At 38.2% G+C, this 18424-nt stretch overlaps 1 protein-coding gene across 2 annotated transcripts in view; it reads left to right on the top strand.

Moving 5' to 3' along the window:
- TNKS (tankyrase) overlaps positions 1-18424 on the top strand; it is a 227584-nt gene that overhangs the window by 189989 nt on the left and 19171 nt on the right. For both annotated transcript variants that reach the window (XM_077942368.1, NM_001261281.1), the window contains 8 exon segments: positions 10-198; positions 3563-3800; positions 4493-4575; positions 13058-13178; positions 14656-14753; positions 16193-16267; positions 17171-17276; positions 17717-17903. In XM_077942368.1, coding sequence (XP_077798494.1) covers positions 10-198; positions 3563-3800; positions 4493-4575; positions 13058-13178; positions 14656-14753; positions 16193-16267; positions 17171-17276; positions 17717-17903 — 1097 coding nt within the window.

Raw genomic sequence — 18424 nt, 5'->3', positions numbered from 1 at the left:
TTTCTTCAGCATGTTGACATAGCGGCATTATTGATAAAATACAACACGTGTGTAAATGCAACAGATAAGTGGGCGTTTACTCCTCTCCATGAAGCAGCCCAGAAAGGAAGGACGCAGCTGTGCGCCCTCCTTCTAGCGCATGGTGCAGACCCCACCATGAAGAACCAGGAAGGCCAGACGCCTCTGGATCTGGCAACAGTAAGTCCTCATTTCAGATACTGAGTATTGTTCCTTATACTTTCCGAGATGACATTAAATTCTCAGGCTCACCAGCTTACTTTTAGTCATGTTTATTTCACTTAGAGATCTCCTTCTGAACATTTTTGAAGTTCACACTTTTTCTATGAAAATATAATTTAAAACTCTAAGGCAAACTAATCAGTAAGTTAGTGTAATTTTTTTTGCCATTCTTAGCCTGCTAGGAAAACATGAATCATAAGAAAACACATTTTTAGAGTGTACCCTCACCTGCCACACGCTTCCTTTATAAACTTATCTCGTACCTTCTATATTTGGCATATTATTGTAGAGCAACTAATGTTCATGATGATTTACCTAAGTCCGTGAGATGGTCAAAGAAAAATTAACTCTGGGCAGTATTATTTAACTGCAGAGTCAAAGTTAAGCACCACATCCTCTTCCCTGAACTTTCTGAAAATCAGGGAGTTACTGTATAGTCACAATAATTTCTAATTTTTTAAGCCAGAAATGTTTTTTCAAGTTATATTCTGTTTCATTTATTTATTGCTGAGTAACTGTTTCAAAACACTTAGTGGCTTAAAATAATAATGATTTATTATTTCTTATGATTCTGTATGTTGGCTAGGAGATTCTTCTGGTCTTACCTGGGGTCACTTGTGTAACTGCATATAGCTGGTGGCTGGGGCAGAAACATAAAGACGGCTTCACTCATATGCCTGGGGCCTTGACAAATACAGCTAGAAGGCTGGGGCCTCTCTAGTCCCACGTGGCATCTCATCATTAAGTAGTCTTGTTGGAATTTCTTCACCAAATAATTGCATCTCAAGAGGGAGAAAGCAGAGGCTGCCATTGTTCTTTAAGGCTAAGCCTGGAACTGACATGCTGTCACTTCCGCCACATTCTGTTGTGCAAAGTGAGTCATGAACTCAGCTCAGGTTCAAGGGATAGGAAAATAGATTCCACCTTCTTTGAAAGGAGAAGCAAAGATTTCATGGCCATCTTTAATCAGCCACAGTCTTCCCTGTGAATACAAATTAAATCTATTTTTCCCACATTCAAATTACACTTACCTGCCACACGTTCCCCCAACCAACAAGGGGCACAGATAGTCATCACTGGGTCCTTAGCAGTTCTAAAATTCAGCCAGGCACGTGTTATCAGGGCTGTCTACTCTGGAGTTAGGGAATGGTGCCTGATTAGGGCCCAGTTCTGCTCCCAGGGAGTGGTTCACTGTGGCTGTCTTTTTCTTCCTTTCTTTCTTTTTCTTTCTCTTGAGACACAGTCTGGCTCTGTCACCCGGGCCGGAGTGCAGTGGCATGATCATGGCTCACCGCAACCTTGACCTCCCAGATTTAAGCCATCCCTCCACCTCAGTCTTCTAAGTAGCTGGGACTACAGGCACGTGCCACTATGCCTGGCTTTTTTTTTTTTTTTTTTTTTACTTTTTGTAGAGACAGGGTCTTGCTATGTTGCCCAGGTTAGTCTTGAACTCCTGGGCTCCTCCCTCAGCCTCCTTCCTCAGGCTCCCAAAGTGCTAGGATTACAGGTGTGAGCCACTGTACCCAGCCTCTGTAGCTCTTGGCCATGCCCTCTGAATTATCCTTCTCTTTTCATAAGAAATGGATCGTATTTACAGCCAAATGGCTTTCTCAACCTTTTACCTGCTCCTAGAAATTTTGGGGACCCTAAGCCTTTTACTATTTTAATCTACCTGTCCCTTTTAGTCCAAAATAGTGCAACTCTTCCTTTATAAACTTTTGGATTTCCCATCAAACTATGCACCACTCCATCAGCCAAAAGCCCCACCCACAAATCTTTTCAAGACAGGTCCCTCTGTAATATGGATTCCAAGTCAAGGTGCAGTGGGGCAATGCCCATAAGACCCTTCGAAGCTCTTTCATCTAGCCAAGGGAATTCACAAGGTACCACCTTAGAGGTGTTTTAAAGATTTTGAGGTAATATATCTATACTTCTGGTGATTTTTATTCTGAGGCCATGTTTTCCTGTCAGTACCCTAGATTTGACCTTTGGCCTGAGGCTATGCCTTACTTGAAGAAACTTTTGCTGATGGAGAGGCTGGGAATGGTGAATAATTTTATTTTCTAACCTAGCAAATCTTGGGTGAATACATTTCCTTAAAGAGAACTAAACAGTTCCTTTCTCTCTGTAAACATACCAGTCCAGCTGGCGAGGCAAAATTTGTTCTGGAAATTTCCTTAGCCAAATTTACAAGTTTATTTAGGTTCACGTTCTGCCTTCTATAAGACCTCATGTGCCAGTGTTGCCAAACTTTCTGCTACACAGCATCAGTCCCCTTTCTCTTGCCTTCAGTTGCACTTGCCTGTCTTCCACTCACAGCCTTCCTCAGCAATAACCAGGCCACCCTTCACACCTCCAACCAAAGCCACATGTCCACCAGCACCCCACTTCCCGGTACTGGTGTGCATTTCATTTCTCTATTGCTGCACACTAAGCCACCCCCAAACCCAGTGAGGGTTTAACATGACGATTTGTTATTTCTCACACTTCTGGGAGTTGACTGGGCTCAGCTGGGCAGTTCTGCTGGTTTTGTAGTTACCTGCACCTGGGAACTCAGCAGAGGCTGGAGCTTCCAAGATAGCCTTTCATCCTGCAGGGCTCTCCCTGCATAGGATCTCAGCCCTCAGTAGTCTAGCCCAAACTTCTGTACAGCATGACAGATGGCTTCTAAGAGAGTAAAAGTAGACACTGCCAATCCACTTAAAGCCTGGCTCAGAAGCCTCAGAACATCACTTCTGCATTCTATTGGGCAAGACAACTCACAGGGCAAAGCACATTCAAGGTGGGTAGAAATTCAAGGGGAGGCATGCGTGTCGGGAGGAAGGAATTGATGGCTGGCTGTCTCTGGAGACTATCTCCCGCATACTCGAAAAGCAGTTGCATCTAATACTTAAAAACTGTAAAGTTTATGAATAAATGAGCTAAGAGTGTCATCCCTTTGAAATTTCACCAGATGCTAATTTTACATGACATTATTAAGTGTAAATAACCAGATTATTATTATAGCTGTTTAAACATAAACAAAATATAGTAAATATGGAAATTTTTCTAAAGAAGGGTGACAGTTAACACTGAAAGTGCTTTTTTTTTAATGAAAGAAGAAATATTTTTAAAAATTACATGGTTTCTCCAATTCTGTTTACTGAAACTACTGAAACTCTTTGGAGCTGTGGATAGGAGAAGGAATGATCAAAAACCAGAAGGGGATAGATAATGAGGCATTCATTAAGGAAAAAATCCACAAAGCATTTGGTTCTTAGTGAAAAACTTACCATTTCAATATATAGTCTTTTCACGTTTTTTTTTTTAATCATTTTTTTAGGCTGACGATATCAGAGCTTTGCTGATAGATGCCATGCCCCCAGAGGCCTTACCTACCTGTTTTAAACCTCAGGCTACTGTAGTGAGTGCCTCTCTGATCTCACCAGCATCCACCCCCTCCTGCCTCTCTGCTGCCAGCAGCATAGACAACCTCACTGGCCCTTTAGCAGAGTTGGCTGTAGGAGGAGCCTCCAACGCAGGGGATGGCGCCGCGGGAACAGAAAGGAAGGAAGGAGAAGGTGAGTAGACCCCGTGAATGCTTATTTATTTATACCTTTTGTTAGTGGAGCAGAATTACTTTTTTCTATTGATAATTATTGAACGCCTCCATTAGAGACGTCCTGTCTGTAAATTTTCATACACACAACATCTTATAAGAAATATTTCTTCATAGAAGACTGCCACATTTCTTGGCATTGCCATTGTTCTTATTTCTGTATATTCTAGAGCATCTGTTTACAACCAGCATCTTATTGAACCACTTATATTGAAATTATGTCAGAACACAACTGAGAGGTCATTTCAGGAATGAAAACTAAAATGATAGCTGATACATTTAGATTTTTTAATTCATTAAAAGCTTTAGATTTCTCTATATAAGTAGCATTCTATAGTATAAATATACTATAATATTTTAAAATTAGTATTCTCTATATTTTTATAAATTACAATAAGTTATAATTCTATATTCTAACCATATTAGAATTGATACAAATACTAATTTGATAAAGATAAAACGCTCTGCTTTTATTTCTCAATCAACTTGAGAAATAAAGTGTCTGAATTAAATCTGTGTATTCTGTATTATTTTATGCCATGTAAAATCATCTGACAGCCAAGGTTGTCAGAGTCATGTCTTTAAATGGATACTGAAATTTTCTTTATATTTAGAGAATTCTTTCTGAGAATCTTGAATATGTTTCTGTTTTAGTTACCGGTCTTGACATGAATATCAGCCAATTTCTAAAAAGCCTTGGCCTTGAACACCTTCGGGATATCTTTGAAACAGAACAGGTAAACACTCTTTTATATATTTGAGTCATTTAAACTAAATACTAAGAATTAGGCTGGATGCAGTGGCTCACAACTTAATCCCAACACTTTGGAATGCTTAGGCAGGATTGCTTGAGCCCAGGAGTTTGAGACCAGCCTGGGCAACAAAGCGAGACCCCCATCTCTGCAAAAAAAAACCGAAAACATGTTTTTAAGTTAGCTGAGCATGGTGACTTACTGGGCTGCTGGGAGGCTGAAGCAGGAAGATCACATGAGCCCAGGAGTTTGAAACTGCAGTGAGCTGTGATTGTGCCACTGCATTTCAGCTTTGATGACAAAGTAAAACCCTATCTCAAAAAAAAAAAAAAAAAAGAATTATTAATTGCCACCCACCTCTTTTCTCTTTTGCTTCTTATGAGCTATTTTTAAACCCACAACACATTTCTATAAGAAGCCAGAGGAGCCCAGTATTTTATACTTCTCCCCAAAATTGTCTAACAATTGAGAGTCTTTATTTTGTTTTATCTTTATAAGCAGCCTAGCACTTTGCATTTTATTACATGTCAAAGCTTAGACCATGCAACTACCTCAAAAGAATGTTTTCGTAATTGTCCTTGGTTGTTTTGTTTCCGAAAAGTGTCAGTCTTTATTCATCTCATTTCATTATTCACGTGACTAGGCTCCTGAAGCAGTTGCCCATTAATTTGGAAAGCACAGTAGTACTTAGACAAGTGCACCTTTTAAGAATCGCCCCTTTATGAAGTTTCTCTTGTCCACTTGGAATCTTAAATAATCTTGAACCAAAAGTTGGCCATACATTCCAATAGACCCACCCTATTTTGGGATCCATCTTAAATGTCTGTGAGGGTTTAAGGATGGAGTCATCATTAGGGCATTTATGAATTTAGGATTATTCTGTTTGTTTTACTGTTTTCATACAGTATAAGGAGTTGTAATATTGTATGCTTTCATTATTATGGTCAACTTTAAATATTGAATGCTGGTAAGTCCTGAATTTAAATGGACTATTGATATACATGAAATTTTAGAATGGAAAAGGTGTTTAGAGAAAATTTAGTTATTCTCCCAGGTGTAGGGATCGCCCTTGTATAATAACACCCATGTTAGTCCTCTAGCCAGGGAAGATACCTTGTTACAATTTGGGACAGGTGTAATAGAATGCTTGTAACTTAAAGTGTGCCAAAAACTGCTGGTAGGTATAATTCATTTGTTTTGGGCTTATGCTCACCCTGTTTTGCACAGAGATCTAATCTCCAGTCTACATATGTATTCAGTTTTACAGGACTATACTCCCTACAGAGGCTGTAGGGGAGAATCTATTCCATGCCTCTTCTTGCTTCTGATGGTTGGCAGCTTCTTTGGCTTGTGGCCACGCTACTCCAGTCTCTGCTTCCATCTTCACATTGCCTTCCTGTCCTCTGTATCTCTTCTAAGGACATTTGCATTGAATTTGAGGCCACCAGTATAATCTCCTCATGTCTAGACCCTTAACATAATTTTGTCTGCAGATACTCTTCTTCCAAAGAAGGTGACATTCATAGGTTCTGGGGATTAGAACATAGACATATCATTTTGAGGGCCCACTACAACACAATGTGTCCCTTTATATCTTTTTAAGACCTAGTCAATTTATCAGAGGTGTCAACCTTTCAACCACCCACCTCTACACATCTTCCCCTATTTTAGAATACATCTGTTTTTTCAAGTATTCTTTATATGACATAATTTTCCAATATTTCACTCGCACCTTTGGCCCACTATGGTTCCCTTCTAGGCTTATAGTCAATTTGGAGTTAACTTAAAAACCAGGTCTTTTTTCTATTTTATATCAGTTTTACTTAAGATTTTCTTCTGCTTTTTCTTTTTTTTAGCTACATTTTTTCATCATAGTTCATCTTTAATGCTCTTAATAACAACAGTTGAGTAGGGATAGCATTGGACTAAAAGAAGACCTTAATTCTAATTACTTTTACCCTCTTACTAGCTGTGTAAAATTGGGCTAAAAGACATTTATCCTATCACTTCCTTTACTGGTAAAACCTAATGCCTACAAATGTTCAGAGAGTTAAAATTCTCGGTAATATTGTGCTGCTGTGTCAGCTTTTAATACAGTGATGCATCACATGTGCCTTTGGTCTAATGGTTAGGACTTTATAGACTGCTGTCTATCAAATCGTTTTCTTTCCCAACCATTTATTCATCCCCTGGTTTGGAGCTTTCTTAGGAGAATATCCTAACCAGTAAGAATGCTTTATCCTTATTCCCTAACGGAAGGTGTGCAAGCTGTTTTAAAACCATTATACTCTGCTATTTCCATATTACAGCTATAGCTGTTCTTCCCAAATCATTTCCACAATAATTGTAAAATTTCAAACACATCTTTGCTAAACAAACCAAAGACCTTAACTCAAACAAATAATTCCAATGTACTGATGAAAGTTTTCTAAAGAATGTTAATTTTCTTCTTTTAGTCAGTTTGCATTATAATTTTATGTGTTAGTTCTTTTTTACTTTATATTGTATATTCTCATTGTCAGTAACTGACTTCCTGTGGCATATTTATCACATTTTATTGATTTGAATAGTTTAATAGTTTAGTCTCCTAGTCACTCCTTCTGACAGCTTGTTCTGGTTTCATCAGTTTCATTGTTCTTTTTTTACTGCAGTTTCGTTCTGAGTAAATAGTTCCATTGATTTTCTTTTAGCCAGAATAATTTCTATAGCCTTTTCTTGATCAATACATAGATAATTGCATTTAATGTGTATTACCAAGCGCAGTTCTTTTCCTCCAGACAAGTGATACTACCTTTCTTCGTTTCTAACTGTGTCTGGCTCAATCATCAAGCAATCAAATGTATTTTTATTTTAATTGCAAATGTTATTTATCTAGCCTTCCATTATAAATAAATGTGATAACCTTTTCCATAACTTTAACCATTAGCATTTTCTCCCATTAACATTCTATATCAGTAATATGTGATGATGGTGCACATACTTGTATAGTGGGGGAGGAGTGAGGGTGCGTGCATTGTACTCATTTAATTCATATCTGGTTGGCTTAAGCCAGGGGAGCCATTGCTTTCTGACGTGCTTTGACATGCTCATATGTCTCATTGCCTGTGTACCTACTCATGGATGCCAGTGGGGTGTGGAATGTAGTTATTTTATTTCTGGTCCCAGAAAAAAACCTTCTGCACATCATAGCATCGCCTCCTATCTTCACAGTTACTCTCTCGGAAGTCTCTAAACTAAATTGTCTTGTTTCCCATAGATACTTTGCCAAGTTCTATGTTAAATAATATATACCTGTATCCTTTCTAGTTAATTATAGTACCCATGTGACCTTGGCCCTTCCTTTATAACATAGCTTTCTACCTATGAACATAGGTAGAACACTTTTTCTATGGGAAAGACAGATTTTATTTACACTGCAATTCCTGGAACATAAATGCTATCACTTGGAAGACTGCTTGTGGACATCTTTATGGTTAACCTGTGTGTTTTCATGGAAAATGACCAGATAAATTTTGATTTCAAATTCTTGAAGATAAAAGCATGGCCTCCAGTAATTCATTGTGAACTTGATTATAAAGTTAGTACTTATTACTACTACTGTACCATACAACCTTTTAAGCCCAAGCAAGAGAAAGGTCTTTTTCATTAAAACTAATTTTCTCTCCCCACCCAAAGTAAAATGACTCTTAGAAGCTAGAGGTAGCTCTTTTTGCAGTGACCTTTGCTTTATGTGCAAGATGACTTTAACTGACACGTGGATAGTCTTTATTCTTAATATTATAATTTTATTTTAATGTATACTAGATAGAAATAACTAGCCCAACAAGCTTGTGATTTCCTCGGTATAATAACCAAGTCAAGGTTTTAAAAAAGGAGCAAGTTAATTTAAATATGATTTTCAGAAAAAAATGTCTAACAGCTGATAGGAGTATATATAAAATCCCTGAATCTTGAAGCAACATGTCTAAAATCCAGCTAACCTGCTTTCCATCCAGATATTTCTATTTCTTTTTTTGATACAATAGTCTCATAGTTCCCCATATGCAGAATTTTGGAATAATCTTTAATTATTCATTCTTTTATTTTAACCATTTCTATTTACCAGGCCCTGTAAATAGAGTTCTCCAGTTGCTTTCAGATTCATCCCTTCCATGCCATTTTATCTTCATCTTGTTCCCAGTTGCTTTCCCTTCCAAATCTGCCCTTCATAATGCCAACAGTCTCATCCTCCCAAAATACAACATTGATCGTATTACTCTGCTGAAAAGACTTCCCAGGGCCTTTGGTATACTTTTTTTTTTTCTTTTTTTTTTTTTTTTGAGACGGAATCTTGCTCTGTCTCCCAGGCTGGAATGCAGTGGCCCGATCTCAGCTCACTGCAACCCCTGCCTCCCAGGTTCACGCGATTCTCCTGCCTCAGCCTCCTGAGTAGCTGGGACTACAGGTGCGTACCACCATGCCCGGCTAATTTTTGTATTTTTAGTAGAGATGGGGTTTCACCATGTTGGTCAGGCTGGTCTCGAACTCCTGACCTCATAATCTGCCCACCTCGGCCTCCCAAAGTGCTGGGATTACAGGCATGAGCCACTACACCTGGCCAGCCTTTGGTATACTTCTAAACCCCTTAATTTGATAGATAAGGCCCTTTAAGATCCTCTCTGTGCCTGCTGCTCTGCCGTTCCCTCCTTTTAATCCTTGATACATATTCTCCTGTCACCATTTTGAACTACAGTACTTAAGTTCCCTCAAATACTCTGTATTCTTTTAACTGATTTTCCCTTTGCACATGCTATTCCCTCTGTCTTAAGCACACTTTCTTCCTTCCCCTGCCTGATGAACTCCTGCTGCTTAGCTGAATTATGACCTTCTTCTGAGAACCTTTCCTCATCTCCTTCCTGCTCCTTCCTTCTCAGCCCTCCTTGCAGCCCTGACCAAACAGGCCACCTTCACGAGAGTTCTCTTAGGGATTCTCTAAGACATTGACCCATTTTATGTGTGTTTATTATCTCGAGTAAATAACATGAACTCTGGTTGGCACTCTATTTCATGGCCCCACTCTTTTACTATCAGTTATTTGGACCAACAATGTAACTTTCCAACTATAATTGGTCGTTTTAGAATTAAATGAAATGTTTACTTTTTAAAGAAATATATAGCATAAAGAAGGTACTCATTAAACATTTTTTGTGTGAATGAGCTGACATAGATCTAAATTCCTTAGCTTTTCATTTAAGGTTTTTCAGTGGCCACTCCTGATAAATATGCAGACAAATTGGACACCATGTAACTCAGTACAACTAAATTTAATGTTTAATCATTTTCGCCTTCTAGTCATCCTTTTAAAGAATAGAAACAGGGAAAAGACAGATACAGCTATACATCTCAGCTCTTCTGTGTACTGTTTTCATGACTTCTCTCAGTACCAGTGACCTCATAATACATTAATAGTACTTCATTATCCATCATCGTAAGGATTAAATGAGGTAATGTAAATAAAGTGCTTTGAGCTGTGAGTGGATGGTGGTTGGATGATGAATGGTTGGATGGAATTGCAGGAATAATGTATATTTATATTCAATTGCAAGTATAGAAAGTTGTCCCATTCCCTTTTTGTTTTTCAGATTCCACAGGTTAATAGCTTTTCATCTCTTCTATCCTTCAGGATAGCCTAATAAACATTGCCTTTTTTTTTTCTTTAGTTACGTATTTTCATATTCATTCCTTTTGTGTGACTGTATCTAATTGGATAAATGCCAAGATAGCATGGGTAGATCACCTATCTACTGCTGTGTAACAAATTACCCAAAACTTAATGGCTTAAAATAAGAAACATGTATTATCCCACAGTTTCTGTAGGTCAAGAATCTAAGCATGGCTTAGTTGGGTGCCTCTGGCTCAAAGTCTTTCCCGAAGCTGCAGTAAACTGTCCGACAGGTCTGCAGTCTCACCTGGGGACTCACCTGGCAAGGGCGGGGACCCGCTTTCAAGCTCGCTCACAGTGTTGGTTGACTGGCCTCGATTCCTCACCTGTCGGCCTCTCCACAGAGTGACCTTATGGAGTATTACTTAACTGTTGCTGCTTGATAATACCGCAAACTCAGCAGCTCGAAACAGCACACATTTTGTGAGTCAGGACTCTATGCACAGCTTAGTTGTGTCCTTGGCTTCATGATCTCTCACAAGGCTACAGAGCATTAGCCAGGGCCAGTATCTCATCTAAAGACTCCACTGGAGAAGGATCCCCTTCCACATTCTCACATGATTACTGGCAGGATTCAGTCCCTTGCAGTCTGTTGGACTGAAGCCCTCAGTTCCTGCCATGTGGGCCTCTATAACATGGTTTCTTGCACTATCAAAGCCAGCAAGAGAAAAAGGATCTGCTAGTCACCTCTCATCACCATTGCTGTATTTGCTTGGTTAGAAGCAAGTCACTAGGCAAGCCTGCACTCCAGGGGAGGGGAGCACACAGGATGTGGTGTAAGAAGGTGGGAATCATTGAGTGTCTGCCATAGCATGGCGGCCAGGTCTTCTAGGGTGAGCAGTCCAAAGAGTGAGCGCCCAAGATGGAAGCCACAATCTATCACCTAATGTAGAAAGTAATTTCCCATCACTTCTGCTGTATCATATGTGTTAGAAGTGAGTTGGTAAGTCTGTCTCACACAGGGAAGGGATTACAGGGAAGACACAAATGCCAGGAGGTAGGAGACCACTTGCCACATTCGGTGTGAGAGCTCCTCTCAGCCTTGCCTTCTAAACTAAGTGACTTGCTATCAGTCTCTTCAGGTTGTTTTGTTGGTTCGGTTTGGGTTTTTTGTATTCATTTTATGATTGGAGCTATAAAATGAATAAATATATTAAATAGTCTCCATTATTCCTCTAGAACATTGTAGAGAATATTGTGTTCTGCTGGCCTGGTGTCTGCGTCCTCCAGATACGCACTATATGTATCAATTCAGAAAAGTCTGAGGATTCTCTGAATTGAAGTTACCACATAGATATGAGACCCTTGGTTTTAAACTGAAGTTAGTTTGGAATATTTAGAAGAAAAAAATGGGACATCAATAACATAGTTTCCAAATTCTATTAAAATCATGTCTAGCTAAGAATGTAAAGGCTCCTATTATTCTGTAAACTATTCCATCTCAAAGATGTGTATTTCAAAACTGGGTTTTTTGGTTGTTTTGTTTTGTTTTAAAGCTCTGCTGAAACCTTTCTTTTGGGTGATTGGAAGTAAATTGCCTGCTTTGTGCAATGCAGCAATTATTGCTTAAATGGCCACTTAGAAGCAATATAGAAAATTATTTCCAAAGAATGAGTGATGTATGCTCATTTCACTGGAAAGATCAAACTCATATTTTATTCTGACAAAAAAATCAGCAGAGGTCCAGGCCTAATTTGTCAGTTTTTTAAATGTTACTTGAAAGTTAAAAGTGGAAAAAAGCGATCTTGTTTGAGTTGGAAAAGGAGTGTCTGTAAAAGAATTTCTTGGTTTTCCAAGGAAGGGGAAAATCAAAGACTAATCTTGTAGACTGGTATTTGGATTGTCATAAGGCCAGCTTCATCAAGGCTGGAAAGTTGCATGTTCAGACTTCAAGAAATGTGGCTACCCAAGTTCATCCTGTGTGTTCAGAACATAGCCACTGGGTGGTAGTAGAGTCCCAGCTACTTTAGTCCATAAGGGAATTAGGTGATTTTGAGCCAACTAATCATCTCCATTTTACAGGGATAAATAACCAAAAGTTAAAAACTAACCAAAAATTGAAAACCACTATGTTGTATAAAAACAGAATGTATTTTAAGCAGAAGGGATTAAGTGTGAGAATTTATGAGAGAGCTTAAAAACCATCTACTCTTTCCTTATCCAAATTGGAATTTTAAAATGTAGCCTCTCTTTAAAACAGTTTGTAATCTAACTAAATACTTGAGATGTCAATCTCACTGCTTTTTAAGGCAGTCTGTCCCAGGCTTGAGTATTTCTTAGCACTGAGAAGTTCTTCCTTATCTATCGTCTGAAAACTGCTCTCTCCTTTTCCTGAGCTCTGTTTACTTGCGCTGAATGCCTCTCCCTTTCCCCCACCGTTCATTTCTACTCCCTGCTGGATATTGGGATCTGGTGTTTCCCATTTTCAAGCTATTGATTCCTCCTCTATCTGGAGGCAAGCAGTAGATGATAGAACAAAATCATCTAAAGGAAATATAGCGATGATCTTCTTGAATTTCTATAGTATTATTTCTCCCTTTTTAATTCTCATGGACAAAAAGCAAATCAAGGAGTACTTCAAGTAAGCAAAAAAGCTGATGAGACTATCAAGACAACTTTAAAAAGATTGTAAGCTCATGTTTGTAAAGGAAACAAAATAATTTTATTAATTTGCATGGTACTCATAGCATTGTAGACAATTGGAAAAGCTTTTGTCCTCTGAAGAACTGTTAAAGATTTCACAAGTAATTTTGTTTCATTTTTCAGATTACACTAGATGTGTTGGCTGATATGGGTCATGAAGAGTTGAAAGAAATAGGCATCAATGCATATGGGCACCGCCACAAATTAATCAAAGGAGTAGAAAGACTTTTAGGTGGACAACAAGGTAAGCTATTCAGAAAGAAAACAAATTTCAGAAATCAGTGGTACAAGGTAAGTGTTGGGGCTGACAGTTGAACTCAGCCTGTCTGACCCCAGAACCATACACTGAACTATTGTACCTCCTGTCCCTTCCCCATCTCAGTTATTGGCCTTGTGCTCCCTGTAGCTGGAAAAATCTGAGTCAGTCTTCCCTCTCTCCCAGCACTTTGTATCCTCAGTTTCTCTGGAATCTCTGTACTTCTGTCCTTTCCCATGACTGTCACTTGATCCAAGCCACCATTCTGTCTCCTGGACTATCCCAACCACTTGGTTTATCTCCAGCCTTTACATTTGCTTCCTTCCAGTACCTTCTCTACAATGTGAACACAGTCTTTTCAAAATGATTATATGATCATATCACTCCCTTGCTTAAATCCCTTTAATAGAATCCTGTTGCCTTTAGGATAGAATTGAACATTCCTAACATGGCTTTTCACAATCTAACCTTTCTTAACTTGAACCATCCTCCCCCCACATGACTGTCATCTTTGTCTTTTTCCATTCTACTTTGCTGTTACAAGCCTTTTTACCTTCTGTTTTTATTCATTTCTCTATTTGTTAGAAGCACTTTCACTATAGGAAAGCAAGGAAAGAGAATCTATAGACCTAATCAGATTACAAGAGTGATGTGAAATTCACACTGGAAGATTTTGTGCTTGAGTCTTGCTTATTTATCTGTATTTTAGTTCATCCATGAAACTAACAAAGATAATGTATTTTAAAGCAATTGTAAGTGGCTATTTCAAGCCATCTTAGAAGAGTTTTTAGAGGATAATTTTATATTTTAGGTCTGACTATATTGTGATGTCAGTGCATGTTTTTCTTTTGTGTCAGATATAGCTTCATGTATGTTCATGATAGAGTTTAATTCAACAAATATTTGTTGAACTCTGCAGTGTGTACAAGAAGCTCTATAACAATAGATAAAATTGGGCCAGGCACGGTGGCTCACGCTTGTAATCCCAGCAGTTTGGGAGACCGAGGCGGGCAGATCATGAGGTCAGGAGATTGAGACCATCCTGGCTAACATGGTGAAACCCCGTCTCTACTAAACAAAATACAAAAAAATTAGCCAGGTGTGGTGGTGGGTTCCTGTAGTCCCAGCTGTTAGGGAGGCTAAGGCAGGAGAATGGCGTGAACCTGGGAGGCGGAGCTTGCAGTGAGCAGAGATCGGGCCACTGCACTCCAGCCTGGGCGACAGAGCGAGACTCCATCTCAAAGAAAAAAAAAAAAGAACAGATAAAATTGATCCTCAAACATTTTATTGTTTTTTCTCCTGTCCTTGAGTATATTTGTTTAAAGTAACCAAATTTATCAGGTTCAAATTGCAAATAGTTAGGTTTGTTCCAAAATGTCAATTATTTATTATGAATCCTTTTTTCTAAAATAGAGCCTAAGTAGTGCAGACTTTTGTTTTATATGTTAATTTTTCTCTCCTACAGGCACCAATCCTTATTTGACTTTTCACTGTGTTAATCAGGGGACGATTTTGCTGGATCTTGCTCCAGAAGATAAAGAATATCAGTCAGTGGAAGAAGAGGTAATATACATCAGAAATCTTTCATTTGCTTTTCTTGAAATCTGTGGATAAACCTGTTTTTCTGGAAGAAACCTCGTCTTACATTGCCTTGTGGTCACGTGCCTATTAATCAGTCTCTCTCAGCCACTGTGGTAGAATATTGCCAAAATTAAAATATGACAGCACCACATGGTTTTCACATCAAAGCCTGGGTTTTCTAATGCACGGGGCCCATCTGTCTTTTTATTCTGGAGATTTTCTTGAAATTCATGCAAAATAAGGAGCCTATTAGAACTGTTTTCTTATATTGTTATAGTGCCACCTAAGAATGACATAGAATGAAAAACTCTTGCTTCATAGAGAGCAAATATGTTCTCATCCTTGTTTTTATGCAGTTATAAATGTGACGGTAAAATAATATGCCTAATCGTCACGTGTGCTTCTGGGTCTGCCTCATTATTCTGCATAACATTTCATTTCTCCAGTCACAGTTTTTCTGAGCCCCTATGAAGGCTGTTTGTGTGACCCTCTTGGTGGTCAGATGCCAGTGAGACTCCCACTCCACTGACGGTTTATGCATAAACAAACAGCCTAATACCATTGTTATAAGTAAAATTCGTGTTTGTTTTTTTTAATTAGTACTCATTTTATTTTCACTCCCAGGCTAGGAACTTGCATTAGGTAACTCAGGACCATGGCCCCAGGGCTGTATTTCAGCTCATACTTAGTGCATCAGGAAGGCACCACGGGGTCCAGTGTCTTACTACCTAATTCTTCTCTTAGCAGTTAGTACATTTTGATAATAATGTCAAAAATGTAGTGACTCTTCACAAGTGGAGCAGTAAGGAAGAGAATTCATTCTATTGAGTTAATTCTCTGAGAAATTTAGATCTTTAAAATATTTTTCTTTTCCACAATTATTTTTAATTTAGAGAGTAGTCAGAAGAAAGTTACTCCCTTTAGTAGTACCTTATAGTCAAATTCCCCTGGTCTGTGTAAATATACTTAGAGATCGATCCCAAGCTGAAGACTGTTGAGATAATATGGAATATTTCACCTACAGAACAAATATTTATTTTTAAAAAATTGTTTATTTTTAGCATTTGTTAATTGAATGTAAGGAGTTTTTGTTTGACTTAATCAGAGTGTTAGTTCTTCTTCTCAATAAGATAGTAATTGTAGATGACTTAATGTGATTTTTTTATGTTTCCCCATTGTGTTTACAGAAAACTTTCAGAACTTTTATTTAAAAGTAAACAGAAAGTGCATAAATTTAATATTTATGTTTGAAATTATTTTCTCACCAGAAATACTTATCCACTAAACTTATTCATTAATTTGTAGTGAACTCCTTTTATTAATACCGAATTTTAGACTCATCAATGAAACAATAAAATTGGAAGAAATGTCTAGAATTACACACTGGGATGTTTTTATAAAATTGTTATTTTGTTCTATAGATGCAAAGTACAATTCGAGAACACAGAGATGGTGGTAATGCTGGCGGCATCTTCAACAGATACAATGTCATTCGAGTAAGTTTTTGAAGTTTCATGGTGAAAACTGGATTGCAAGGCTTGCTGAAAAATCAAATCTAGACAATGAAAAAAGTTCATTAAGTCATACTTTCAAATTGTGAAAGATAATTCATCACCTATTGCCCTGAAGTCAGATACCACTCTTCTCACTACGATATCTCTAACTCCCCAAGACAATACGTCACTAAAAATAGAGACATTCTGAAAACACCAAAGCTACAAACAGGAGGCTAAATCAGCTTGTACTAGTGATACGTACATGGATATTTGTCTCCCTGCTTATCCACAAATACAGGCCATAGCTAACAATAATGTTTTTTATCATTTGAAAGTTGCATCGAAGTCCTGGATCTTCAGTCTTATTGAACCAGTAATTACCCCAGAATACATATATCTCTTAATCTCAGTATCTTAATTTTTAATATGGAACAGAAGACTCAAGCTTTTTACAAAGTGGTATCATGAAGATGAATAAAATCTGTAGATAACGGGTTTAACCCTTTGAGTTAACAGACCTGTGAAAGTTATACTGGTACACATCAGAATAACCCAGGGAACTTTTTAAAAAAAAATACAGATTTATACGTCCCCATCTCCTAAACTTTATTAAGTCTGGGGAGGAGCCTAAATATAACCTTTTTACCTTTTTTTTTTTTTTTTTAAATCCTGATTTAGAGGTAACAGCCAGGTCTGGTATAAAATAACAAAAACTGTAACTGAAAATTATGTTAGTAATTATGTTAGCTAGAGTATTTTCTGAATTACACTGACACGGTAGCTTTATCACTTTTACATTTAAGCAAAATAAAAAAGGACCTTCCTAAAAGGGAAACATACTTTTCATTTTAAATCATAATGCACATTTCACTGATAATATTTCTTTCTTCTTCATCCTTAAAGATTCAAAAAGTTGTCAACAAGAAGTTGAGGGAGCGGTTCTGCCACCGACAGAAGGAAGTGTCTGAGGAGAATCACAACCATCACAATGAGCGCATGTTGTTTCATGGTGAGCAGCATGGCCGTGATGGTGGACGTCTCCCTGGGCCTTTGCAGGAGTCAGTAAAATGAAAAACCTATGTTAAATTGACTATAATAGGGTTGTATTAAAATGGCTTGTTTTGATTATTTTGTTCAAATAATTACTTCTTGGTACCAGCTTTCTAACGTATCACACATTAGTACAGACTTTTCAGTGCATTTACAATGAAAATAATTGAGCTAAAATTATTTTAGAACTTAAATTGCAAATTGAGCCACCTAGTGAATTATTTTTGTTGTAATTTAGTACTAGTACATTATTATGTATAATAGGGCTCCTTAGGAACTACTTTTCATTTATACACTATTCATTTCTTAATATTAACCTGCCCAATGCAAACAGTTTGCAGGTAATTGAGCTTCTAGAAAAGTGTTTAAAAATGAGTCTTTCTATCTTCGTATTTCTAGGTTCTCCTTTCATTAATGCCATTATTCATAAAGGGTTTGATGAGCGACATGCATACATAGGAGGAATGTTTGGAGCTGGGATTTATTTTGCTGAAAACTCCTCAAAAAGCAACCAATATGTTTATGGAATTGGAGGAGGAACAGGCTGCCCTACACACAAAGACAGGTCGTGCTATATATGTCACAGGTAAGCATCTTGCTATTAGTGTAACGTTTGCCACCCCCAGGTCATGAACCAAATTGGGTTTTTTGTTTGTTATGGGATGGAGTCTTGCTCTTGTGGCCCAGGCTAGAGTGCGATGGCACAATCTCAGCTCACTATAACTTCCGCCTCTCGGGTTCAAGCAATTCTCCGGCCTCAGCCTACCCAGAGCTGGGATTACAGGCGCCTGCCACCACGCCTGGCTAATTTTTGTAATTTTAGTAGAGATGGGGTTTTGCCATGTAGGCCAGACTGGTCTCAAACTCCTGACCTTGTGATCTGCCTGCCTCGACCTCCCAAAGTGCTGGGATTACAGGCATGAGGCACCATGCCCAGCCCCAGATTGTTTTATCAGGCTCTGCAGAAGTCACAGGTTATCCTCAGTCTTGCATCCCAGGAAATCCCGTTGGTTCTGGGAATGGGTGGGAACAGCTGATCAGCCTCTTCCCTAACAGCAGTAACAACAGAGCAGATAAGCCGGGGTAAAAACCAGGTATATGTCCTCC

The sequence above is a fragment of the Macaca mulatta genome, chromosome 8, assembly GCF_049350105.2.
Source record: "Macaca mulatta isolate MMU2019108-1 chromosome 8, T2T-MMU8v2.0, whole genome shotgun sequence".
NCBI lineage: Eukaryota > Metazoa > Chordata > Mammalia > Primates > Cercopithecidae > Macaca > Macaca mulatta.
The sequence above is the reverse complement of the archived record's forward strand: the minus strand, read 5'-3'. Positions and strand labels throughout refer to the sequence as shown.